The sequence below is a fragment of the Diplotaxodon limnothrissa genome, linkage group LG4 (assembly GCF_057381915.1).
Source record: "Diplotaxodon limnothrissa isolate DT_005_m linkage group LG4, D_limnothrissa_male_GT1.1, whole genome shotgun sequence".
NCBI lineage: Eukaryota > Metazoa > Chordata > Actinopteri > Cichliformes > Cichlidae > Diplotaxodon > Diplotaxodon limnothrissa.
Window position 1 is genome coordinate 19,981,541 of NC_140599.1, and position 27,740 is coordinate 20,009,280.

Genomic DNA, 27,740 nt, shown 5'->3' on the forward strand with positions numbered 1-27,740 from the left:
CAGCCAACATCCAAAGAAAAGCTTTGAATGTCCTTAAAGAAGCCTGGAGAATTATTCCTGAAGACTGATTAAACAAAATTACAAGAAACCTTGGCTCAGAGAGATCAGGTGGTCATACCAAATATTGACGTTCAAGCTCATTAGAACTGTGCAAACTCTGTTTTTGCCTCATACTCTATTTTTGCATTTCATGCATTTCTAATTTTCCTCTTAAAATATGAAGAGATGAGCAGTAAAGACTTTTGTACGTGATTATATATGCCTCAAAAGTATTAAGGTAAAACACATGCATATTATTTTTGGTTAACTCAGAATTACTCAGGCCTGTTGATCCTCAGATTTTTGCTTGTAGATGCTCCTGCTAAATGATGATGTAAAAGATCAAACAAACAACAACATATTCACTTAACCGTTTCCGCTGTGAATATAAATGAGGAAAAGTTAGAGCTCATCATAGTAATTTTTAGCCATGATGTATTTATTTCTTCAAAATTAAAGTCTTTATTGGAATATAATCCAAAGCAGTTAAGTCATCTCATGACTGAACAAAAATAGCCATTTATCTTTAAAAAAACAAAACAAACAAACAAACAAACAAACAAACAAAAGAACTAAGATGGTTCCAAAATGCACTGAACAGCTTTTAACAAAATATACATTGCAGGAAGTCTTACCTTGCAGCCACTAATTGACTTGTTAATAAATAAGATTGTGAACAAAAGTCTTTTTTTTTTCCTTTTTACACATAACAATTTAGACTTTCCCGTATTTTGAACCAAAATTGATGAGAGAACCCTTAATTTTAAAGAAATTGTGAAGACCCGTGCCACAAACATTTGTCTAACAAGTTCTTGCAGAGCACCCTCTAAAATGAACACCCCCAAAAATCAAATCAAAGAAGTAAAACACCACGAGTAACAGAAGAAATAATAGTAGTACAATTATAATGACAGGATGTTGGTTTTTTATAAAGCAACACTGATAAAAGGAGATATTATAAAGGATCAGCTATCAACAATAAAATATACAGATTACATTCCTTCAGGGTTTTCAGAATAGTGGGAGCTCATGTGAGGAGGACGATTAACTGAGCTAGAGGGAGACAGTGAACCTCTTCTTGATAGAAGCAGAACAGAAAAAGCGAAATTATTGACAGGAGTAGTTCAACATTGGTAATTTCATGGTGTAAAAACTACGAGTCTCTACATAATGAGACGTATAGTGAGTATCCTCCTAATACTTTAGTCACATAGAGCTCAGGTCAGTGGTTTTATAATGTTGCTGTGTAGTTAAAGGAAACTTGCATCAAAGCCGCCGCTTCAGAAAACATTCAGCGCTTATCCATAGGCAGCATGTTCAGTTCCAAAATAAAAGTCTTAGTTATGGCTATATGGAAGCATGAAGCCAAGATTAGAATGTAGTGGATATAACGCGTCGAGTGCAGACCTGCAGACTGCCCAAAACAGTTCTGTAGGAGTCACTGTGGAGACATGACAACAAATTGAAGTGACATGCCTGGATATCATCTCAGGCAAAGGTGCAGTGGTCTTCATCCTGAAAATAGTACTCTGATGTGAAACATTAAAAAATAAAAGTTAAACAGAGATAAGAAGAAAAATCAGACAGATACGGTGTGTGAAGAATTGGTGGAGATGAGTCTGTAACCCCGCCCCCCTCCTTATGTCAAGCATCCACCTTCTTGTCGAAGGTGTTGAGGAGGGACTGGTGGGTTTGTTGGCTCCCGCGAGCCTTGGTGCCCTCAGGGGTGGGGGCTGATTCAGTGCAAGAGGCCTTGAAAAGGGTAGCAGTGGGACTTAGCTTCTTCTGTGGTTCAAATTCTCCCAATCTTTAACAGTCTTCATCCAAACTTTCCTGTGATTCTTTCAAAATTACGCAAAAAACTACGTTCATGACTCGGTCTGAGCACAATGCTTTAAACAATCCACATCTTCTTTGCTTTTCATACAAAAACATCCACAAACTTCCTGCAGAGTCCCTTCAGTTTTACGGGTTTAAGTCAGTGAGAGCTATGTACAGATGGGGTGGTGCATCATATATAAGTGAGTATGGTTGTGGTGGTGGTTGGTTCAGTGAGGTCTAGGTTCTCCGTGGACTCTGAAGCGGTACAGGCAGGTGTATTCGGGGTGACCCCAGTTGGACAACACCCTCACTTCGATTATCTGGAACGTCTTGTCATTCTCCTCCTGAGGGGAAAAAAAGTGGAAGATTTCAGGAACTGCTGACAAACATTGAGGTGATTATTATTACTATTTTTACATTTCTAATCATGTTAAGAAGTGCCTCTAAAGTTACCATAACCGGGAAGATCTGCAGTGACTCCCCATCGTCCTGGTATGTGTAGTGTCCCAGCAGCTTTCCCTCTTCTTGGTACTCATCATCTAGACCCTGAACACAAACAAGCAGCCTGTGATCACCTGGGATGTTTGCTTTAGAGTAGAAGGTGTCTCATTACATGGTTTTCGTTGGTGTGTTTCTTACAAAGACGGTGAAGTTGCGTGGGGCGCTGGTGATGTTTCCAGTTGGGGAGAGGGTCTTGGGGATGTGCTCCACAGCAAAGGATGTGGGCAGGATCCTCAGGGACAGCCGGATCACCAGATAGCCCTGAGAGCCTTTAAACGCCCAGCAGTTTCCAGGATACACATCAGGCTAGTGGAGGAGTGAGAGAGACTGGCTTTTAGATCAGCAGATTCTATCTATTTACTGGTTATATTTGGTGCAACGCAACTTTATTCAGCTCATGGCGAGGCTCACCTGAATGACAACACGTGGAGACTGGGAGAAGTACCAGAGTGGCAGGCCAAACAGACTCATGAGGGCCGTCTTGGTTTCGTAGGTCTCAGAGCAGCGGGTACTGAGGATGCTGCCACCTTAACACACACACACACAGACACACAATCAGAAATTATACTAAACCGGAAGTTTTCGTTCTCAAGTCCACAAAAAAAATCATTAATATTAAAATACACCATACACAGTGCTGTGAAAAACCTAAACCTTTCCAAACCTTGCTGTCAGTTCCTAACAGTTTTCAGACAGCGTGGAGCTTATTGCAATGAAAATTTTACTTTTAAAAAAATGTCTTGCTACTTTGCTTTAAGGCAAACTAGTGGTAGCGGTAACAATTATTTCAGACATGTCTGAGCTCATTTATGGAACTGATCCCAACCTAATATACTGGCATGTTGCAATCCTGGGTAAAAAAAACAAAACGAGATGCCAGTCATGCACATTAAGGAGGCAATGTGTGGCGAGACAACAGGATGAATTTATTGCAGCAATCACCAGCAAACTGTGATGCTCTCTGCAAACTAGTTGCCCGGGGGAACTCTCCAACCACTGATGTTACGTGAACTTTAAATCTTTGCACAGTGTGTGAGCCCTATAGTTAAAGTTGAGGACTGCGACTCAGTCTTGGCGATACCGCTTTTAACAGTTAGAACATCAACACAACACCAGGACTGCTTTTACTGATCGCCATTACTTCTATGCAACTAGAGCATTACAATTAAATAATGTGCATTTTTCTTCTATGAAAGTGTTACAATGTTTCAGTGCACACACACGCTGAAGTCACCGGCCCATATAGGTCAACACTCTGCTTAGTGGCACATTTCACAATGGAGATTTTGGCATTAATACCCTGGTGTCCTTGAGCTTGCTAATGCCTGCACTCGTATTGCATAAGAGACGTGTTGCAATTAAATATAATGTGATTTATGCAGCATTCAGATTTTACAGTGTACTTTACCTTGCAACCTAAAGTTTTTATAAGAGTAGTCATGTACCAAACATCAGTTTGTTGATACATTACTGCACAGACGTGAGTTATGTAATAACCAGCCTGATGAGCCGCACTGGCTTAGCTACTGACTTGTGTAAAGAATGGAAAGATTTCCTCCTTCTTACCTCCAGACTCCAGGGCATAGTCCACCTGGCCTGTCCGATCCTGGGAGTAGAGCTTCAGAGCATTCTGCACAATCAGCTTCACTTGCTAATAAGAAGCAGAGATAAAAATGACATGTGAGCCTAAAAAAACAAAACAAAAAAACCATTGCAAAGTAACAGTCTTCAAGACTGAGCTCAACTAGGATTATGTAAATGCAACTGATGATGCTGATGGTAAGTGTGCACACATTACCTCTTCTGTCAGTCCCTCGGCAGCAGAAGCGTGCCGGACAGTTCCGGTTACTGTCTGAACAATGCTCTTGGCTTTGGACTCAGCCTCAACCACCGTCTGGGTCCTGCTGACCTCCAGCTGCTGGGATATGTTTCTCAGGATGCTAAGCTCCAGTGAGGCCAGAGAAGCCTGCAGGTCAGGCGTGCTCACGTAGCGCTGGGACAGCCAGTGGATCAGAGACTCGGGCACCTTGCCCTGCTCCTCTCCGGAAGCACCAACACCAAAGAACAGAGCCTGCAACTCCTTACGCAGCTGAGAGGACACCTGGGCTGATATCTGGGAGCGGGACGGGGACAATTTTAAAAACTCATACAAGAGGATTCACAGAACAAGCAGGCTAAGCTTTTATTGTCTTACAAAGCCAAACAAAAGTCAATATTTGACTTACAGTGTCTTGCAGCGTGTCCAGCTGCTCACACCTGCCCTTGCATCCTGCAACGCCCTGCAGGTCCTGTCTGATTTTACTCAGCTCTACCTCAAGTCTCTGTACTTCTGTTAGCAGAGCGTCATGGTCCTCCTGCTTCACGCCCACACTGATCGGGAGACAGAAACTCAAAATGTAAACAGCACAAACAACAAAATAAAGGGAAAAAAGTGGACTGTAAGGTTTATTTATTCTCCTTTTTTTTCTTGTACCTCACAGGAGCCGTGTCTGCAGCTGAAGTGACAGCTTCTTTCTCTCTTTTCTTCTTCTCATGTTCATACTGCTGCTGCTTCTGCTGCACCTCCTGCCGCACACATATAAAACAGTTATGGAAGCAGTGAAGAAAATATAAAAACAGGAGGATTCGGTTAGCATATTTAAAAAACTGCAAGTGACAAGATACATACTGGATACTATTTTTTCAAGGAGGACATGTGATTTTGTCCTGTTGGCTTTCACAGTGAGAAAGTGCAAGTTTAAATATTTCACGTTGCACCACTGTTCCCTTTATACAGACTTAACACCAGGGCTGCATTCTTACCAGCTTGGCTGTCTAACCCATTTTTCCAACACTATACAAATATTATAGTATTTTAACTGTTTGGCACTTAGTGTTTAATGCTCTTTTATAAGTTCTCAGTGGCAAAGCAGCAAACCTGCAGTACATACCTCAGTCTTGGCAGACAGAGCTTTGAGCAGTAACTCTAAATCAGCCAGTCGTGCTGCCTGACTCTCTTGCTGTTGTTTTTGCAGCTCTGCACCCTGCAAAAAAATAAAATGAAAAAATGTAACTCTTGTAACTCTGTTCTTGAGCTTTCAGCACTAACTTGCGTTTTTGGCACTGTGTCATCCACCTACCTGCGCTCTCTGTGTGTTCTCCTGCTCCAGCTCTCCTCGCAGCACACCGATTCTCTGGTCCAGCAAGGAGGCCACCCACAGTCCTAGGCTGTCCCTGTCAGTCTGCGTATGGAGCTGCTCCCTCAGGGTGCTGTAGAGACCCAAAATGTTATCATGGCGCTGCTCCTGCTTCTGGTTACCCTGCTGGACTCGCTCCCAAAGCAGGGCTAGCTGACGCTCGACGCGTTCAAGACGCTCCATGTCCACACTGGAGACTGCCACAGGGGGAAGGACTGGCTGAGGAGGGAAATAAATCAATGAACATCAATCAGTGATTATAATCATGTTGTAGTGACATGTGTGTATGTATGTATATATATATATATATATATATATATATATATATATATATATATATTCATTCTCCCTTACCGATACTTGTGAGACTGGGGTGGCTGGGGTCTGCTCCATGGGAGCCTCTGGTGCAGGGCCAGGTACAGAGGCAGGAACTGGTACCAAGTTTGACAAGAAGGTGAAGGGTGACGCAGGACGCCACTCTGTTAGGTTTATGGCTGGCAGGTAGGCAAACAGGGCAGCAGTGGACGGACCCCACAACCACAAAGCTGCACACAAATCACAGATAACACTGTTAAATCTTATTCAACACACTGATATGAGCCTAAACCCTACAGAGTCAACATATCAACATTGTGGATACAAAATAGTCCAAATTGTGGGTCATGTGTATAATACAAGGCATGAGATATTTGAATATTCACATTTATAAGTGAAGCTGCAAGACTACAGTGTCTAAATATTTCCTTCCCTCATTTACAGAAGCAGCAGTAAGCAAGCCCATCGTGATGACAATGTAAGGGCTAAGCCATGTACACTAAGGAGTATTTCAGCAAGTAAACAAAGGATTAATAAAATGTGCTTGTGATTTACCGTTATGTGAGTAGAGCTTGTGTGAGCAGAGCTCAACCACAGCACAGCCCTGAAAAGGCTGACCTGAATCTGCTACTTGATTTGTCCCACACTCTGGGGATGCGTGCTGGTTATAACATCTACCGCCACACGATCACTTTTTCTATATGTGCTCGCTAAATAGGTTAGATATTTGATAAGGCACTCACCAAGGAGAAGCAAAAGGGGCAAAAGCAACAACAGGAGCTTCCAGAGTTTGGGAAGGCATCTGAAACACAGAACATACATACATCAGAGCAACGCACAACTGACAGGAGGACATGTGGCATGAATGCAAAATCCCCAGGTAATAACTCAATATGTTCTCACAGCTCAGGAAATGTGGCTTTATGAGAACTGCAAATGTCTTACTCAGTGCAGTCACTACTGCTTGAAGATTATGAGCTGTGGTCACTCGATGGGAGTGAAAATAACAACATAATAACCTAACTTGGCTTTAGAGAGTTCATAGAGTTTGTTAACAGAACTTCCAGCACTTTCAATTAGATATGCAACGTGTATCTGCACTGCTGAGGAAAGCCTAGGATAAAGTTGTCACATACTTAATTGCTAGTGGAGGTCAGACCTGATCGTACTCACTATAATGATTCTCAGTTGAGCCTGACAGCTCTTTGTTTGACCAAACTGTGTACACAGCAGTTACAGGGCATCATTAGCATTTATCTGGTGTCTTGTTTCTGGCTGCATGATGAAAGTCCAGTGTTCACTCTCTTTTAACACCGTGTTTGGCCTCTACTACCTCCTGATGAAAATAAGTTCACCTTTAGCAGCTAAAATGCAGAAATCCATCCCATTATATTATTGCACAGTTTTATCTTAGAAAAATCAAATGTAGATATTTTAGTATTTTGAAAGCTGTTCAACAGATTAAATGTTAAACTCTGTTCTATTCCTTGCGAGATTCTGAAAGACAGCTGAGGAAGGACGACTCTTACCGGGTTAGAAAGAAGACGTTGAGCAGAGACATGAGAGACACCAGCTGGTACCATCCTGTTGCAAGAAACCACAGAAGTCCTTTGCCTGCCTTCACTGTTGAGAAAGAAAAATACAAAACACACAGAATGAGAGGGCAAGAAAGAAGTAGAGAATGAACATTTCTAAAAAGATGAAATAAAAACAAGAGCTACTGACCTGGAGCCGCCAGGAGCATCCAGAACAGTGAGAGCACCCTTTGTGCTGCCGTCCCTACACCTGAACCTAAAGCTTTGCCTGCTCTCATCACACAGTAACCTGGCTGGAGGAGGCAGTGACCTGCAAAACAGGGTAAAAGAGGGAAATGTTTAATTCACTAAACTCAGCTAAAGCAATAAACTGATCGAGCTGCAACTGAATGATCAAAACATACATGTTCCTGTAAATTTATACGGTGTGATCAACAATAAGAGAAGTGCTGGTTAACCTGCATAAACTAGGACGCTCCACAGTGCCCCCGCCAGTCGGCGGGACCTAGACGACTGTTTGAGGAGGACGGTGTGTGTCTCAGAGACCTGCTTCCCTTTACAGTCATCACCTGTGTAAGCCCAAATGATGGACAGCAGGCACGCAGAATGAACAGAAAAAAAGCATGTGTGAATGAAATCATACAAAAAAAAAGAAAGAAACGCAGTCGGGCAAATTATCAAAGCAAAGCAAATTAAAATAAAGAAAATGAAAAACAAATTATATTATAATTTTTTAAAAAGCCATGAGCATGCATATTCTATATAACTCTGCAATGCATGAGATGCTGCACCATGCAAAGCTGCGTTTCCTGACATAAAGGTCGTCTCTAATTATTTAAGAATTTATTCAGACTCAGAAGAACAACTGAAAATGGTATTTGTCATATTTGTTTCTTTTATTCTTAATTTTAAAGACCATTGTGAAATCCAGCAGCTACTTCACCTATTACTAGTCTAAAACAAGATGCTTTTCAACCAGTAATTTGCTTTATTTCTTGGACCATGGTCAGTCGTGTGACGTTTTTGTGTAAACTGATGGCTCGACATTAGTCTGAGGCACACATTTAAGACAAAGAAACATCTGCAGGTCACGTCGGTCAACGGGCTTCAGACCAGCTAAATCAGTTCACACAACCTTTGCTCGCTGATCTAGACACAGGTCACGCATATCATTAACTCTGTCAATCATGCTACGTGTGAGAAAATGAGCACATGCATGTGTGTGAGTGTGTGTGAGTGCCTGCTTACACAGGGAGCCATTGAGATTAAGATGTGACGCATCTTCAGTAACCAGATCCTTCACATTCATGCTTCCACAGTAGCTCGAGTGAGCTGCAATATACACACAGGGCATGTATTAGCAATATTATCAGTTGTGTGAGAAAGTTATGATGAAAAGGAAGGCGGAGTGTGAGGATGGCAAAATGCACGCCACTAATGTGACGATGAGGAGTCCTCGTGAAGGAAATGAAGAGCAGTAGATAGAAGAGTGAGGAGAAAACACATGTAGTGAAAAGGTCACAGTTGATAAAGTTCTGCAGCTGTGAAAAAAAACAGCTTAGATCAGCAGCAGAGTTGGAAATAAATTTTTTTTGCTAATTAAAACTTTTGATTGCACATTGATAAAGTGGCTGGAGTCAAAGAGCCTTGTTAGTTCTGCTTGACCAGCCACATACTCGACACTTGACAATCAGGCGATGGTTGTTTTGATTTTAATTTTGTGTTTAGTTTACTTCCTCCTTCAGAAACAGAAGCCAAAAGTGTGAAAGTGAAGGTTGAGACATAAACACATGAGGAAGAGATTCTTGAACGTCAAAAAAAAATCTCCATTTGAGGCGCCTTTCTCCTTAAACAAACAAAACAGTAAGAGCTGAAGAAGGAAGGAAGTGATAAAAAAGAAATTATAACAGGAAAGTTTATTAACACAAGAGCAGGTGAAGATGTCAGGAGCTGCGACCTTTAACCTTTGCCCTTAGTAGTAACAGTGGGTACCTTGTCCTTCATATCCATTAGCCCCATGGCCCATCATCCTGTGGAGAGTGGTCTGCTTTAATAGCCACAGTTGGGATAAACTTGAGGACGTCGCTTGTCTCACCGAGTCCGAAAACGATGTCAAGGCACCTGGTGACACACCGGTCCGCATTCTTAGTGTTAGTCAAAAATGCACACACTCAACAAAAAGCTACAGATAAATATTGGTGATAAGACGAGGAAGAAGTGACATTAATGATAGAGGAGTTTCCCCAAAGATGCACTTGGATAAAAACAAAACAGGAAGCTATGGAAAGAGTCCAGCAAGAGGAAAAGGTAATAAGGTTACACATGAAACACAAAGAGAGTGAGACAGAGTGATGGTGACAGGGCTGGTGAGGTAGAAATCACGAGGTTTCAAATTAGCTGCACACATCTCTAAAAGCTCCTGGAGTCAGTTCTCTCTCAAGATCACCAAGAGTCTCACTCTGAGCGGCTCAGGAAGTTGGGACAAACGATGAGAGAGGAAAATGTGGAAATGACGGGAAAAGAATGAAGAACAAAAGAATGTCTCTTTTTGTGTACCTTTTCCTGTTTGGCTCTTGGCCCTTGAACCCAGCCAGACCACACTGTTGAAGAGCACAGTGACTAAGGACACTATGGGGGCCAAGGCTTGTTTGCTGTAGCGTATACACGTGTTAGACATGGAAGCCAGGACACCTGTAGAGAAACACCACTACTGATTACATTCTCATCATTTCACAACTTAGTGAAAACATGCATTTAACCTCCCAGCTCAGTTATCCAAGCAATAAAAACAATGGCTGTATTTAAGTATGACATTTCTCACCCGTCTTGTTCCTTCGACTCCTGTCTCTGCTGTAAATACTGGTGAAAGGTGATGATGTTGACGAGAGGGCATCGGTGGAAGGTTCGGCAGCTTGAAATGTTGACGACGATGATGACGATAATAATGACGATGCGGACTGTGTGACAAAGGAGTCCGTCTTCTGAGAGTGTACAGAGCAGTCTCTGCAAATGTAGCCATTGGAGAGCGCGGCGTGGGACTTTGACGTACTGGCATCGCCGTTGACACTTGATAAACTGTGGCTGGGAGTCTGCCCTGTAGGAGGAGAGCGTGTTCACATGTTTATGAATCATTCATTAACAAACACAAAGGAAACCATTAAACTACTAGCTACATATTCTTTTCCTGGTGTTAAAGTAGTTGACTGCACACAGCAACATTAAAAACCTACTGTAGCAGAATAAGGATTAAGATCTTTTACTCTCTCTTGCAAGATTGCATAAATCTGCAGTAAGTGTGCTGGAGTACACTGCTGTTAAGATACATTTTTTGGTATGGAGTTCTGGAAAAGTCCTCTTAAAACAAAAAACAGGTCTCTCCAGATTACAGGCTTTTGCGCCCCTCAGACTCAGTGATAGTCAACAGTGAATATCTGAAGCTTCCGCGAGCATTAATGATAATGTCTGAAAGTGATTTTACGTCAGATGTCTGAGTGGAAATGATCAGTCAGAGAGAAAGTTAGAAGCAACAGAATGTCTCCTGTTATTCTCTCGCACAGTAAGCGGCCTCCATCTGGATGCTTTAGCTCGCTGAACGATAGAAAGGAAGTTAGAAATGTGCCTCACTCTGTGAGAGACGTTTTTGTAGAAAAATGAAATTTGAAACGATACCATCCACAGATCTGTGTGCAGCTGCTTTTGAGGGAGTTTCAGGGGATCTCAGGTGCCCACGTGGAGCATGTAAACATGTTCACATTCAAAAATAAAACTGATACTCAAATGTCTGAATTAAGTAAAAAAATTAATAAAACAAACAAACAAAAAACCCTGCAATTACCCAAACATAAATATTTGTTTTATATATTCTCATTTGTGTTGTAATAACATATCTTTTACTTGACTGAACATTTTGTTTTACCATTACTCCGCCTCATTTTCTCAACCAACTCAGCAGTTTCACTTCATCCTGTCGTATCTCCACTCCTGAGCAATTATTCTGGGTATGCAAGATTATCTAATATAGGGTCAACAAAGAGCAGTTACCCAAGATAAGCCTCAAATTCTTTTTGATAGAGTCTTTAGGAACTTAAAAAAAAAATAACATCTGTCATTTTATTTTTTCAGAGAGGAAGTTCAGTTGTATATTCTGCCCTGTGGAATCAAATAAAATGCTTAATTAAAGGAGATTTTTCAGAAGTATTCTCTTTCGCGATTGAGTCTTTATTGTTATGTAGCTATTTATTCCAACTTACCCCAGTGTCCATCCACACAAGTTGTTGTTGTGGTAGTGACAGTGCGTTGCCTCAGATGGGGCTGCTCCACGATGGCTGTGATCTGAGCAGCATCAGACGCTGTGCTGCTTTGCTGCAAGCTGCTGCTGCTGTTAATGGGGGTACTAGCAGCTGAGAAGGCGAGGGTTTTCCTTGGTGTGGCGGCCTGGCTCAGGGATAAAGACAGGGAGTTGGAACTGGACTGTTGCTTTCTGCTCCGCAGCGTCCTGTGTTAGCAGAGAGGGGAAACAGAGCTGTGAGTTTGGTAATTGCGTGGGAATAAAGAAGTCAAAAAGTGCTGCAGAACAAAATAAAACTATAAATACCCAGCAATAATCACAAGAGACATACAATAGAAAATTAAAACACAGCAAACAGCAATACAAAACTGCATTAGAAAACAAATTAAATACAGATAATAAAAATTACATGATAAGAAAAGTCCACAGAATCAGCTTAATGTAGATGGAGTGGCAGACTATTCTGAAGCTAAGCCATGAGACACAAATCAGTCTGTGTTGGTATTCAGAATGACCAAACGTAAATAAACAACATAAATAAAGCCACGATCGCCACGCTCAAGAGTTGTGTGTTCGTCTTGTAATCGGAAGGTTGCCGGTTCGAGCCCCAGCTCGGACAGTCTCGGTCGTTGTGTCCTTGGACAAGACACTTCACCTACCGCCTACTGGTGTTGGCCAGAGGGGCAGATGGCACGATATGGCAGCCTCGCCTCTGTCAGTCTGCCCTCAGGGCAGCTGTGGCTACAACTGTAGCTGCCTTCACCAGTGTGTGAATGTGAGAGTGAATGAATAGTGGCATTGTAAAGTGCTTTGAGGGGTCCCGAAAAGCGCTATATAAATGCAATCCATTATTATTATTAAAATTCTTCTTTTACTCTTTGGTAAGTTAAATGTTAGAGTCAAAGAGGAAAAGTGCCCATTGCTGGTCTCACCGTGTCTCTCTCCTGGTGCTGGTGTAGCTGCTGCTGCTGCTGCTGCTGCTGTGGTGGTTCTGGGAGTAATCAGCCAGGTTCTCGTTTCCATAGTGACTGGCACTGGTCTGGAGACGCAGGCTCCGTCGTGACATCCTGGGCGACTCGTACACAGGAGCTATCTGGTGCTCTTTCTCAAACTCTAACGCTGCTGTTGAATAGCTGGAGCTGAGAGTGAGAGCGGACAGAGAAAAGCAGGAAGAACAGAAAGAGCGGGAATGTTAGAAAATTGGGAAGGAAAACAAAACTGTTCTGTGAAAGAAGGCACTGCATGACAGTTAATTACAAAGAGGGCGTTTCTTTTATCCACTGCATGGGAATCCTTTTGGAGACAAACAAGCCTCGAGAGTGCCTTTATGCTTCAAATCAATACTGAATGGGGATATCCTGCCTTTTTACTCATGTCTGTCCCTCAGTTAGTCAACTTAGAGACACTTTTTAAAAAAACAAAAAACAAACCCAGTCCTTTTTACAGAGCTGTGATGCTTTTGTTCCCTGCAACTGGCAGAGCTCCTGACAGGAAGTGACTCACTCACCACGGAGAGAGAAATATAAGAACAGGCACAGAGTGTCTCTGAAAGTAAAATTAGACAAACAAACCCAGTAAACATCCAAAGTATGCGAGAAGGCTAAACACGAGACTCTTACTCCCCTCCCTGTAAAACCAACTGAAAGTCAGAACACACTATGAATGTTGTTTGCCGTGCTTCGCTGTGACTCACAGGGCCACACCCACCTGGAAGAGTAGGCACTAAGCCAGGACAACATTCAAACAACTGCAGACTACACTGGAACACTATGGAACTTGCTAATGCCTCTGGGCTGGTGCGAAAAGAAAATACCTTAAAGTACAACTGTTCCATCTTTCTCTGTAATAGTAGAGGCACTAATGCTTTACAAGCACCACAAACATGACTGTAGGGTCTGAATGACTCATCAAGGAACTCGATTATAACAAAACCCTCAGTGCAAAGTTTTTGCTACATCTAAAGAAGCGCTGGTGTACTGGACTGGACTCATTTCAAGGCTTTAATAACAATATTTTTAAAATTTGCATTAACATAAAATATTTGTTTAGGCATTTAAGAAAATGTTTCCTTCTAAAAAAAATCTCATTTTAATATGACACATATGAAATGAAAGGTTTTTTTTTTGACAGAATTTACAGTATTCAAAAGGCGTCTCTTTTAAATATTTATTATTGCTGATTAATGAGACAAAAGCATTTTATTCCTCCTTTAATTTATGAAATAATCTATTAAATATTAGATTCCAGCACGATCTGTAAAGTCTGTCCACAAGTGGGGAGGGTGGAGCTCTGGACTGAGCCTCTCAATGGAGGACGGGGAATAAACTTCCTGTTACACTTCAACAAGGAAACTCTGTAAATGTGTAAACACGAGTTTTATGGCCTGTCCATATCTCTTGCAGAGCACACGCGGCATATGATTTCAGAGGAGACTGACCAAGCCAGCAGTATGTGCATGCATTTGTGCACGTTTATATCTTATGCAGGTTGCTCTGTGTCCCTCCCTCGGTCTCTAAAACCCAGAGGATTACACACTCCCACTGAGAGCCAATTAAGTGCTTTTGTCCTCACTCTGCCTCTCGCCTGCTGATCCAACTGGCCCTTCTTTGAACACATGACCACCGGGGCAGTATCCTGCTGATCTGAAATTAACCTATCTTCTAATGCAAAGCATATACACAGGATTGGTAGCAAGGAGAGGTTTCTGTAAAACACCAAAAAGTAAAAAAAATGTTACAAATCTTTCAAAGCAAAATAGGTTTTAAAATGCTATAATGAGCACTGTCATTAGTGCACTAATTAGTAGGAGGCAAGAGTAAAATTTGAGTAAAATCCAAACTAGAATCAAAAGTTGGAAACATTTTTGTCTCAAATCATTGTCCACTTATGCCTACAGCACTGATATCCCTGAATAAGCATCTGTGCTGTGAAAATGACCAAACAACAGACCCAACAGAGCTTCAGTAGAGACTATAAGGACTCTGCTGGACACTGTCTAAACAAAGGCCTGAGAAAATAGTGCGTACCGTAACACAGGCAGGCTAAATATCAAAATAACAATCAGTTTTCCATCACACCTGCACCTCTTTTTATCTTATTCAAATTTTAAATTTAAATATTGGGAAACAGCTGCGTGGCAGTCGAGCATTTGCCTTTCCAAATCAACTGCGAGTCCCAAACTCTGACAATTCTCTTTTTTAAAGTGATCCAAAAATGACCGAAAGGAGTTAATCCAGTGATTCCGGTCCACAGCGAGAATGTCTGAATGCCACACTTCAACAGCTGCAACATGGAGTGGATAAAATGTAATAACTGTTGCTTCCAGGTTACATTCTTATCAAAACACAACTTCATTCCTATTTATACAAGAACTCACGCACACACAGAAGTGTGTTTTTCATACCAAAGCATAATGATTCAGGTTTGATTAGTAACGTTTCTGTGGGGTGTGGAAGCAAGTGTTACAGGGCAGATCAGGGTGTGTGCACGAGGAAACTGTCTGCATAGCCTACAGCCAGGTAGAAGCTTCCTAATAACCTTCTGTTCTACCTGGAAACCCCATGTGGGCATATTTTAACAGAACAAACACCATTTGGGTTTTTATAAAAACAAAGCTTTTACCTCCAAACAGAGCTGGTTACCACCCCCTCCTTTAGCAAATTTAAAAAAAGTTTAAAAACAAGCGATTCGTTTCATCGGGTATCCAAATTCATCCATGTGCCGCTCTCTCCCAGGCGGCTTCCACGGCCCACATCCGTGACAAAAATAGAGATGGACACAGCAAAGGAGACAAAGATGAAGAGCCATGCAGTACATTACAGAGAGAAGACACTTCCATCCTGACATTCAGCTTCCTGGAATCTCTCCTTACATAAGACTAAAGCTTTATCTTCCCACACTCAGTGGGCGCAGCCAAACTTTCTTACAGCGCACAACTGCACATCCAATCTGATCAGACTGGAATCTACATTTAACCAGCTTAAGTTTGCCTTGTTGTTACTTTGGACATTTGTTATGCAGTCGAGCCGTTTATATTTGTTATAGATTACTAAAGCTCAGCCTTCAATCAAGTAAAAATCACAAAATATATATTTTATGTCATGACATTCATTCATCCGGGTGTAAATGTAGCTGGGTGAGTCTGTTTACTATGCATGATCAGTGCAAGGAACTTACAGCTCATACAGGAAGCATTCGTCCATGGGACGAAAGACAGGTCTCCACTGATCCCACTTAATAAAATAATCAACTGAAACAGAAAACCAATTGTTTTTTTAGGGTTTTTGTTTTCTTTTATGACAGTGCAGAAATCGCAGAAGCTGCCAAAATAACTCAGGAAATTGTCACTTCTGGTTTCATCTTCATCTATCCAGTGATATATGATCCCGCCACACCAACAGAAAAAAAGTTACTCCTGTGACATCACCACAGGTGAGTCTACACCCCCAGTGCTAGAATTTGTTTCCCATCTCTAAATAGCCTCCCACATGAAGCCTGCTTTGCGTAGTGTATGCAAAAGTATGAAATCTCATCATACAAAATACAAAAGGAGACACTTTGTTGACACCAAGCAAATAAAATGAGCATATCCATTCAGTTATTATAAAAATAATAATTCCGAATACTGGAATGAATACATAAAGTCATTTTTGTGATCAAGCATCATGCATTCACATACAGCAAGTAAATGTCTGTAAGTAAATGTGGCCATCTTCACTACTAAAGAAGTTATGAGGGCTCAGAAATGCTGGCAGCAAATAAAAAAATGACATAAATAAAACCCCAAAACGTATAAACCCATTAAAAGCCCCATGTCACTTGGCTCATGTGAACCCAGCCCAATTTTTACTCTTTAAGTGTGCGTGTGTGTGTGTGTGTGTGTGTGTGTGTGTGTGTGTGTGTGTGTGTGGGGGGGGGGGGGGGGGGGGGGAGATATGTGCATTCACATCATTTATGTTAATGAGAGTGTGGGGAGTGAGTTGGAGGGTGGGGTGGGCTGCTTTTAACTATGTAAGGCACTTTGTGCTACATTTTTTGTATGAAAAGTGCTTTATAAATAAAGATTGATTGATGTTCTCCAAGGGCCTTTAATCTGGAAAATATTGATACCATCAAAGTCAAATTTTGCATGGTTTCATTAAAAACACTAAAAACTTATTGCACAAAAAAGAAAAAAAAAAGATCAGCTGGGAGGCACTAATTAGTTTTTTCCCTTCGTTTTTCATTAACCTTGTTTAAAGTCCAGCAATGAATGATTTAGCCCACCTTGTTTAAGGGACATATGTGAACAGATGTAAGCTAAGGGCTAAAAGTTGTATTATACTGTAACGTTTGTCTAGTTCCTTTATCACTTTTTAACTTCTTTATAGTTTTTTTGAGCCTTTATAGGAACGGTTAGCTTGTAAGACATTAAAACTAGGGCTGGGCCATATTATACCGTTCACGGTAATACCGGTATAATGTTAGGCAACGATAGGAAAATGAAATATCGCGATAGAATGGGAGTAAAACGCGCATGCGCAGTGCCTTTGTTTTCATACGCACATGGCCGATTGTTGAGTGAAACAGATGAACCAGAATTGGTTTGTAAAAATGGTGCAACTTCCGTGATGTGGAACTGGTTTGGTGTTTGTCCGTCAGATACACAACAAAGCACATTTTTTTGCAGAACATGCAAGCGGCCGTTGTCATTGTCATATTTGTCGGACTAAGATGCTCTTAAATCTGGGAGTAATCTGGGTCCTAAACTCCGTATTCTTCAGGTCAAACAACACTGCAGCATCACTTAGAGTTAAAACCTGTCTAAATTCTTTCATCTTTAATAAAACGATCAGCATTGCTGCTTTACCAGGTGTAACTATAAAGTTTAACTTCCAGGCATCCATGAAAACAAAAGTTATTACATTTAACGGAGTTAGAAGTTAGCAGGAAGCTAGCGGAAGTTAGCTCGCTAGTTTCGCTAGTTACCTAAGCATGATATTGCATGTTCTGACCGAGAGATTTCTGAAAAAAATCAAACGTACAGCTCTGCTATCACTTCCAACATAAATGAAGACAGGAAACTAAACAGCAGTGACGTTTGTAGGGTTACTGAAGTTGGGCTAGCTGGTATATAATGATGTGCTACGTGATCGCTAGCGATACAGCTATGTTAGCATAACATAAACAGTGAAGCTGGAGGACGAACACTAACACTTTTCCACTTATAAAAGTTAACGTGAAGGTTCTTCATGGTTAGAGACAAATGCAATCGCATGGCAGGATGCTGTAAACGGACCAAACTTCAGTCAGGAGAACAACTGAGATAATCCATCCACAATACGAGGTTAGTCATTAATATACTGCAACAACATGGGAATAGAACAGCTGCCAGAGAATTCAACATTAATGAATCAATGGTACAGAAGTGGAGGAAGCAAGAAGAATGAGTTTAATAAAGTTTGATTTATCTGACTGCTTTGTTTCGCTTAATGTGCCTTATAATCCCGTGCACCTTATGGTCCGAAAAATGCGTACTGCACACTGCAGTTTAATGTTGCAAAGCACCTATTTTTAACTTCAGTGGATATTATACATGGTTATGCTCAGGATATGTCAGCCCATTTCTACTGGAAATGCCTTTTGGTTAAACTTTCAGCAAGGAATTTGCATTTGCACTGTTACATTTTTATAAAGCTTTAATGTACATAAAAACCAGCTTCTTGTTTAAGTGAAAATAAATGGAAGGTTGTCTTTTTGCGCTAGTAATGTTGTGGAGTTGTATTTTGTCTCGCATCAATTATATCGTCGGTTATATCGTTACCGCAAATTTTCAAATATATATCGTGATAAATATTTTTGGCCATATCGCCCTGCTCTAATTAAAACTATAAAAATGTAACAGTTGTAGTTTTTTAAAAGTAAAAGAAAAATGTCATTTTTACCAATGGCATTCAGACCTCAAAGATATCTCAGTTTCATCTGCAGGAGAAAATGTGAACACAGCATAAAAGAGATCAAAGCAATTGTGATAAGTGCAGAAAAAAAAAAAACAGTTAAACACAGCAGGAAGTCAGCTGAAGTCTGCTGCAATATGTCCAGTTAGTAAGAACCCTGCCCCATGATGGCTACCATTTGCACCCTCTGTCTAACACTAACACACACACACACACACACACACACACACACACACACACACACACACAAATCTTCAACAGAGGTTATAAAAACCATTTGGGTTGTAAATCTCAGTGTGGAAACCACAGTTGTGGCTGCAATGCTTTGTCAAAAGCTTGCCAGGAGGTTTATACACCAACACACACGCACAATAATAAGAGGGGCATGCTGACCTGATTTAAACTTTCAGAAAAATGAAAAGTCCTAGTTAAAGTCGTCCAAACAAATATTTTGTTAGTTGCCCAGTGCACACCTGAATGTCTTAAGTACTGTCCTACCACGTAAAAGAACCATTTACATAGAACATCACTTTCGAAAGGAAAAAGGTGGATTCAGACATCAGATTTTCTAATTGAATTTGTCCAATTTCCATCCGCAATCTCATAAATCAAAATTTCTTTGGCTGGCACTTTAATCTAATCACAGCTAAACATTACATCTCTTGTAAACAACACAAAATGTGTTATATGGGAATGCTGCAAGCCCAAGAAAATTGAACCTACTGCAAGTTCTACTACTGAATGTTCATGGGTTATTAGATTGGTGCCAACAGCAAACTATTTTAGAGACTTGGGATGCAGTTATTTGGCTGACGCTCGTTTCTATTTCGTTTCCATTATTCAAATCTCCTCCCTGTGATATTACAGGATTGTGTTGATTGTGTTTAAATTGTATTCCTCTCAGTTTTTTCAGTTGGAAATTCAGTTGTGCGAGCCTTCGAAAGGCTGTGGGGAGAATATGAAATCAGAGCACAATTGTAGCCCCCTCTGTCTTCCTGTTTTGTTCAACTGAGCCCTTTAAGTGCCAAGGCCTATAGTTACCAGAATCCAGGATCTGAGAGTCTTCAAATTTCCATCCAAATATGTTTGGGTGGGTTGGATTTGGCACTGAGATTAGGATCATTTGAGCCCACCCACAGACAGTACCTCCCTCTGCCCTGCTGTGTGGTGTCCTTTTCCTATCCGTGCTATAACACCACAGTGTGCCAATTTATGTTGCTGTTGCTGCCACAGAGACCGTCCTAAACAAATCTCTGGCTGGAGAGAGACTCATCAGAAGCAGAAGCTAGATATTTACCACGTCCACAGACAGATGCTGTGATGCAAAAACACAATACAGGCCAGAAACAGAAGTGCTTCTTTTATGCAGAATCAAATTCATCACGCACTTAAGATTTAAGGTTCAAATTTCTACTTTTATTCGTTTAAAGAAACAGAAATGTTTGGATAACACTCACAAGAAAAGAGGAAAGCTAACTCTTAAACTCTTAAAAATCCAGCTGCTGTCATTTACTTGGCACTTGTGAAGCAGTGCATGTAGTTAAAAAAAAAACAAAAAAAACAGACCACATGTCAAAACAACTGCAGCAGCACGGTGAGCAACAACTGTCCAGCTTACTCTCAGTGCACTCAGCCCCACCCTATTCATGTTGTATTCCTGAACCTGGTCTTGCAGAGCATGACTAGCAGGCACAAATCTGATGAGAAAATGTGCTTTGTATGTTCTTGCAGATTTATGTTTGCATCAATTTGCTTAACCAAATTAATAATAATAAAAAAAATCTGTTTAAATCTGTATTTAAAAAAATGTTTCCATGGCTAGAAGGCTGAGTTTCTATCTGTTATTGTCACATTTATTTATTTATTTTTCATCGCTTATGTGTAGCTAATGTTTGCAGATAGCACTATATAGTATCAGAGTACTCAATCAAGCCTGCTGCTTACGGTTTACACACTTCAACCATCACTTGATGGAGAAAAAGCCCCCAAACAGAAGCCCCAGCCCTACTGACCTACTTCCACTTCTATAAAATATGGAGGGTCTCTAAGAGTCAACACTTACAAACACACCTGCTTTCAGTGCATTTTTCTGGAGGTGGTGCAACTAAATTCTCAGTCACAGCCTGTAAAGTGCAATTGTTCTTGTTTGCCATTTATCAAGTCAAAAGGCTGAAAAATGTGCAAAAAAAATCTATGATGTTAAACCTTCAAGCTTAGAATATGCAGTTATCTGAAAAGGCTTCAGAAATAACAAAGAGGACTGAGTCTACATCACTATTCCTGGGCTAGTCACATAAATATCACCCAACTCTAAACAATATTTCAAGAGAAGACATAACACAAAGTCTGTGGTGTTTTGTACTTCAGCCTTGTTCACACATGCAAAAGCTGTTTTTTTTTTAAGCTTACCTTTACCGTTTTCCCTCTTCTCAACAGTTTTAGGACACTGAATATGGACCTTTTAAAAAGTCCTTCAGCTGTGGTTTTGGTTTGCTGTGTCACTCCTAACAGCATGCTCTAAGCTTCAATTGTATTTTTGCATTTTTATATGGATGGAGGGTTTTTCTGTTTGTTTTTTGAACAAATGTTTGTTTACATTTTTTAATATTGATGACAGCAGGAAAACCCTGGTTAAACTCTCCAGGAAGTTGATTCTGATCATCTAAAACAGTGTCAAAAAGAATGGAACCAATTTTCTGAGGTATCATAATCAGGATTACGGAGCATGAATCAAAGTATCCTGGTTTAGAACATAAAAGAAAAGACTATTGAGAAGTCTCTTTTTACTGGACTGAGGCTCACTCTACATTGTAGCAGCTGTGTAGGCACTGGGGAATTCCCCAACTTAAACCTTGTCTGGTGATAAATTAGATTTGCACGAGCATTTCTCTCATTGGGAGCACATACAGTATTACTCAGACTGCTGGGTCCATGTTGTAACAGTCTCTTCCTGGTAAGAGGGAAGCCCCTTCCTCTAGCACTATCAACTGCTACAAAACTTGTCTCTGCTCTTTTGAGTTTTGACAACAGATGGGCCAACGGTTTCTGTCACCTGACCCTGTCCCTCTCTGTGCTATTCTCTTGCATTCACTGTAGACCATGCACACTCAAACACACACACACACACACACACACATTGAACACATGAGGGGCTATTTGCAAGCGCCAACATTTAGTGCCTCTGAGCTGCAGTAGACACAGGCTAATAAAAACAACAGATCAGTCAACTAGCTAGTCAAGCAGCATAAACTGTTAGCCTAATCCTGAGATCACGGGCACGGCTTTGACTGGGAGGTTCATTAATAGCTCCCCAGCTGACTGCATTCAAAGGAACATGATTAGCGTGTTTGAGCCCTTCAAGTCTACCTTGCAGACTTGGGTGAGGAGTCAAACAAGCTTTTGTACATTCTTCTTATTTGGCCTCAGTCTAGAGACTGTGACTCATGAGACTTATTACTAGGAAAGGATTTCACACAACTTGAAAACACACCCTGTGTGCCACAATCCCGACCTGAAATCTGAAGAATGTTAATATTTTGTCATTTTCATTATAATACAGCATCAGAGATTACTTGCTACTCTAAAAGCTTAACGTAAAAAACATCTAGTCAGCCAACTACCACTGTCCATAAATACCAATCCCACCTGCTGACACATCAAATACATAATGAAAACAACACAACTTAGTGTGACACACATTTACTGAAGCTGCTGTTGACTTTGTCTTGCTGGCTGGGAAAGAGCACATGGATCTGCTTAGTGCACTTCTCACCATGTGATTTGCATTTCTGCAAGAGAAGCTGTAAACCAAATGAGGGGTCTTTGTTCGAACATGACTTTTTACAAGACTCTCTCATACTCTCATATTCAATTGAGAAGCTCCTAAAAGTCATGCAATCACTCTCCCATTGCCTAAAGCGAGGAAAGGCACAATGAAGTTACAATTTCTTGCTCTGCAAATGCTCCTCTGTTCTGAAAGCAATGAGTCGTAGATTCCTCCACATACCTTACTGATGTAATGTCAACCACGCCCAAGCCAGGATGACTGACAAGAAACAAGGTGTGGAAGAGGACCACGATGGGAGAGGCTGGTGTTACATGCATGCACACGTATGGACAGCATCCTCTCCGACAATAAATTCAAAACACCACGACTTCTTCTCTTTTCTTCTAAAAATCATTGAAAAGTTTTAAACTGCCACGCTGATTTTGCAATATAGCGAAAAGTGCGTACAGACAAGACAATATATTTCTGCGCAAGGCTTCTCAACTGCTCACCAAGCACGAAATGCACAACTGAACTGTGAGGCTGACTCATCAAAACCACAACCAGATGATATTTTTACAGCCACAGATTTACTAAAACCTCAAGTTCAAGCACAGAAATGTACTGAGGAGCAAATACACTTAACAATCTCATGCTGTTCTTATAAATGAAGGCATTTCTATTTTAAATGAAAAGCAAATCATGTGCATATTCTCAACTTTCAAACAGCTGAGGGACAGATGGATATTTTCAGTAAGGAAATAAAATCGGATAAAATGCAAGTCATAACCAAGTAGACAGAAAAATTATTACATGAGAATTAGAGTTTGACTTCAAGCATATTCTGTTCATGGACTAGAGCAAACAGAAGAGAGAGTATTTGGACAACTCTGATTAAAATGCACCAGTAGGATCTCAGCAGCCACAAATGACATGCAAGGTGTGAATGAAATGCTGTGGGCCTGAATGTTTGATGCTGCAGCAAGAGTACCGCAGCGAGTCTACGGCAGCGCAGCGCTGAAGTCTCACCTGAGAGAGTAAGTATAGCCGGTGTTCTCTGGAGCACACTGTGGTGGCGTGTATGTGTGCAGCTGGGAAAAATCCATGTTCAGACTTCTTTGTTTAGACTGCAAGAGTTAGGATTCAAGGCAAAGGACTATTTTAGCCAAGGACAACAAGAACAGACCAACTTCACAGACACACAAAACAAAATGCAAAACGCTTTGTTCAGTTTGTCTCTGGCAGAAATGATGAGCTCGAGTTGCGCCACAGCTTAACTGCATTTCGAGTACAGATTCAGAACTGCATCTACATTTTATAAAATAACACAGCACTAGCAAATTTCCTGCCTCTTCCCAAATCAATTCAAGCTCCATTCACTGGGCTGTTCTCCAAGAAAACACAACCGCCAGTAAGTGCTGTGCTGCACAGCCATGTGCAGGCAAGACCCTAATGAGAGCTGCTGGACATTCCTTTTCCTCTGAAAAACAATACTACTGTGTTTCTGCCTGTGGTTGAGAGTTGGCCAACCTCTTCCTCCATGCTGGCTCACGCTGGTAGATGACAGAAGCTACGGACACCAGTGAAGCTGTAGCGAATGACTCGTCTCTTCTCCTCCGGACACAAAGAAAACAAGCAGCTGATCGAAAAGGCTGGTAGAGACAGGCCAAAGAATGACGATCCTCTTCCCCTTTGTAATAGGAGGACTCCTCACCAGCACAGCTACAGCTACAGTGAGCACTTGAGTAAGCTGAGTATTATGAAACCCAGTAAAACACAAAGGGGTGGGGCTGATTTATAAGGCAATGGGCGGGAAGTCTAAAGCCAAACGGCTGGTCTTCTTAGTGAAACCTGCATTGTGTGAACTGCTGAACAAATACTTCGTTCCACATGCTCACAGTTGAAAGTTTCTCAGGTTAACCAAGGTAAGATTAATGCATTCCAACACAGCAGTTCTGCAAATATTCCTACTTTGGTGAACAGTTTGAAGAGTTGTGTATTGTTGCGAGCATGTCAATATTAAAGTGGACCCAATGTGTCCGTAGCTTAGATTTGCATTATCATGCAGAATTCAAATACTGGGCTGTGATGAAAAGCTGCAGTCCATCCACGGCCTGAAACAAGCCATCTTAGCTCCATTTTTAAGCCTGCTTTCCGTCAATGGCCTCACACTTGCATACGAAAGGTATGACTGGCAAGTGGGTGGGACTGCTGAGTGTCCCTGATTGCTGTAGTAGGGATATGCACTCTAAATGATATCATACAGAGCCAAGGGTAGAAAAAGCTGCCTGCAACAGAGCATTTAAGCAAGCTGAAGAGTGAGATTTTGGCTCAAATGGATCACTTCCACGACCTCACCACACAAAGCTACATGCAGAGTATAAGGTGCCTCAGACAGCTTTAAATGAGATAACTGATGCAATAACAGTGTCCGATTGGAGGTTTCTGGCCACAACAGAGCAACTATTCTAGATGGCATTCTGTGCATGTGGCAGTCTGACTCAAACTTCTGTTCAACAACTCAAAGACAGAGCAGCAGAATAAAACAGATGGCCAAACTCTCAACACCATAATCTTAATCATGATTTCAAATCCACATCCAAGTCTCCAAGCCGAAAAGCGGGATAAAAGGAAACAAATTCCCAAAAGCCAAGGGGACTACTTAAATTCAGCCAGGATTAGTTTTGGGTTGTTGTTTTTTTTCTTTCTTTCCTTTTTTGCAACATGTCAGCACTGCGCTGAATCATGACGCAGGCGCTGAATGTGGACACTCCGAAATTAAATAATAATCTCCCCTACGGTGCATTAATCCACCAAGAGACAAGCTGAACAGTAACAAGAGAAACAAACACATGCAACACAGTGACACCTTTACACCTTTCCCACAGTACTATCGCACATCTCCCTTTTTATTTTTTTGCTGCCTCCTTTACGCAAACTGTGTGCGACGAACAGCGCAAACAGCTGAGTCCTGTGACTGCTCCAGCTACTGTCAAAACACAGTAATACACTAACACTGTTTACAGCACATGTGTACTCCTGTTCTAACTGTATTGCGCTCAGGCCCGATGACATATCAGCCCCGTTACATTCGTGCTAAATTTAGAAGCTGGATGTATTTAGACAGCGCGGTCACTGACTTACAGGCTTGTGCAACGACGCGCTAATCACACTGCTCATCGTGCAGGTCAACTTGAGATTTATCTGTAAAAACAACACGCATTTACTGATCACTACTAACCACTGAGAACGCGTCTAACGTTTGATACTGTCGCAGATGTAATAAAACGACCGTAGAAAATCAGGCCTAAAATTGCGCACACTGTCAAAACTGTTGGCAAAGGAGCGCAGCGAAGATCCGAATTTAAAAAAAAAAAATGCAAACACACTGTCACTAAAAACAGTTTCTACATTAATATGATTTTCAAAGCAGCTGGTCAACTTGCCCGCGTTGTTAGGCTCCATTTATGCTGTTATTCTTTAAGAGCGTAATCCAAATGAGTAAGATCCACACAGTACTATCAGGGAACATGCGCAAACTTCTGCCAGCATCCCGACGCGCGGAACCCCCAAAAGGCTTATTTATGACTGCGGATCCACAAATCCTTCAACGCTATTTTCTCACAGAAATACGCCAAAGTTTACAAGTGGCGAGAGACTGCTGTGCTAGTGCACAACAAGCAGATTTCCAAAATGGCTTCCCGGGCGTAACAAAGCCAGAAGGATCGCTGCTGAGCTGATCCTCCCACTCCCAGACCATCCATTGTCGGCCAGAGCGCACACTTTAAATCTATTGGAGGAAAAGCGGCGTTGCAACGGCATCTGCTGAGCCACTGCTCGGTGTTCCGTGCACTGACGGAGATCACGCTTTTGTTTCAACTAGAAATCCCTGCATGACACCTGCCGCTTAAAGGAAGCTCGATCCATTCATGACAGCGCTGCTGAGGCTCTCTTTATAATAATTTTGTAATATGAAATATTAAATAAGAAAAATAAGACTCGCTCATTTTCACTGACCTCCATATAAGTTATTGTTTAACATTTTATTCCACCACTTGTATTTTTTGCTCCATGTGAAGGGTGAAAGAGTGGAGATGAGCAGGTGACAAGGGGGGGGGGGGGGGGGGGGGGGGGGGGGGAATAGCCAATCCTGACGAGGCTGGTGAAGGAAGTGAGAAAATGCGGATCTTAACGATTATATTTAAAAGCACCAGACTTTTGAGAAGCCCCGTCTTTTTTTATGCACCATTAACAAACTTGTGAAGGGAAAGGGAAACGCTGGCACTTGCTGCTGTGCTGTTACTACAAACCCTCTAAAGCAGGATTACACCAAAGTTATTAAGGTGTTTTTGTGCATTCAGTCATGTTGAAACAGCACAATGACTAATGCCAACACAAAAAAGTGTTAGTCTGGAAATGATTAAGTGCATAAAGTCACTGCTTATAACAGCCTGCATGTCTGCACGGGTTTTCTATTCAGGATATTTCACCCTGACTAAAAGAAAGAGTCGGTATGGTTGCATATCTGGAGCTGAATTTATCTAATCTATCTATCATTTACACAAACCAATACTATCAAGTGAAGGTCCACTGGTAGCTTGCCTCATAGGCGTAATAAAGACAGTGTGGAAATGCATGACACTTGTAGATGTATGGAAGCAAATAAACTCGTTAAAATACTCATAACTAAACAAAATAACCCAACCACCAGCTTGTAAAGCAAATCCCACACTTTCTACATGCAAAAATCAAAGATCAGCCATTTTTATTACTTTATTGAGCCTCGTGAAGCTCAGTGCTTCACAAGTCTCATGCAGTAAAGAGTTAAAGTGAAAGGGTGTGGCTCATTTTAGGCACAAGAATAAGAGAAGTGAGAATATGGCAAGAAAACCTACAAACAAGTTGTAGGTTTTCAGAGACATAAGCTTCATCACTACCAATACAGTCACTCACACTGCCAAATCAAACAATCCACTTTACAATCAAATCCGGATCATGAGTACCGTATTTCCCGGACTACAAAGCGCACCTGAATATTAGCCGCACAAGCTAAAATCAGGGGAAAATCCTGTTTTGTACATACATTAGCCGCACCTGACTAAAAGCCGCAGGTGTTTCAATATTGACTTATCATATGTAAGAGAATATGCACAAAGCGAATTGTCAGGAAAGAGATGGCTGTTTGGAGACACACCCCTTTTATTAATATTTTGAAAATCAAGTTATGGGTACATATTTGCACATGTGCTGTGCTTCATAAATGAGTAACAAATGTAGTACATAACAGTAACCTACAGCACACCAGAAAAATAGATTCGGACTACCTTTTAGGCTCAGGTGCAGTGACACGGCTTTAACAAGAAG

At 41.3% G+C, this 27,740-nt stretch overlaps 1 protein-coding gene across 3 annotated transcripts; it reads right to left on the reverse strand.

Annotated features, from left to right (window-relative positions):
- Positions 1-537: 537 nt before the first annotated feature.
- Positions 538-26,054, reverse strand: sun1b (Sad1 and UNC84 domain containing 1b). Of its 3 annotated transcripts, none has more exons than XM_085351606.1 (23): positions 25,823-26,054; positions 23,406-23,503; positions 12,608-12,814; positions 11,638-11,882; positions 10,209-10,481; positions 9,944-10,078; positions 9,380-9,508; positions 8,636-8,719; positions 7,846-7,956; positions 7,578-7,697; positions 7,382-7,475; positions 6,596-6,654; positions 5,892-6,082; positions 5,481-5,756; positions 5,292-5,384; positions 4,835-4,926; positions 4,587-4,731; positions 4,160-4,474; positions 3,928-4,012; positions 2,773-2,888; positions 2,500-2,667; positions 2,314-2,406; positions 538-2,204 (listed from the first exon to the last, which is right to left on the reverse strand). In XM_085351606.1, the coding sequence occupies exons 2-23, from the start codon at positions 23,480-23,482 to the stop codon at positions 2,088-2,090; spliced, it is 3,225 nt and encodes a 1,074-aa protein (XP_085207732.1). In that variant the 5' UTR covers positions 23,483-23,503; positions 25,823-26,054; the 3' UTR covers positions 538-2,087. The 3 variants fall into 3 exon arrangements, with proteins under 3 accessions (XP_085207732.1, XP_085207731.1, XP_085207733.1); XM_085351605.1 differs by lacking the exon at positions 25,823-26,054 and adding an exon at positions 23,907-23,967; XM_085351607.1 differs by lacking the exons at positions 9,380-9,508; positions 9,944-10,078; positions 25,823-26,054 and adding an exon at positions 23,907-23,967.
- Between the last annotated feature and the right edge of the window lie 1,686 nt (positions 26,055-27,740).

What these genes read in the sequence shown, in the direction of transcription:
- sun1b (XM_085351605.1), bottom strand. An exon ending in AGCACCAGGAGAGAGACACG is followed by an intron (nt 11,883 to 12,607) that starts GTGAGACCAGCA and finishes CTGCTAACACAG; the next exon opens with GACGCTGCGGAGCAGAAAGC. An exon ending in CTCTGTCTGCCAAGACTGAG is followed by an intron (nt 4,927 to 5,291) that starts GTATGTACTGCA and finishes TGTGTGCGGCAG; the next exon opens with GAGGTGCAGCAGAAGCAGCA.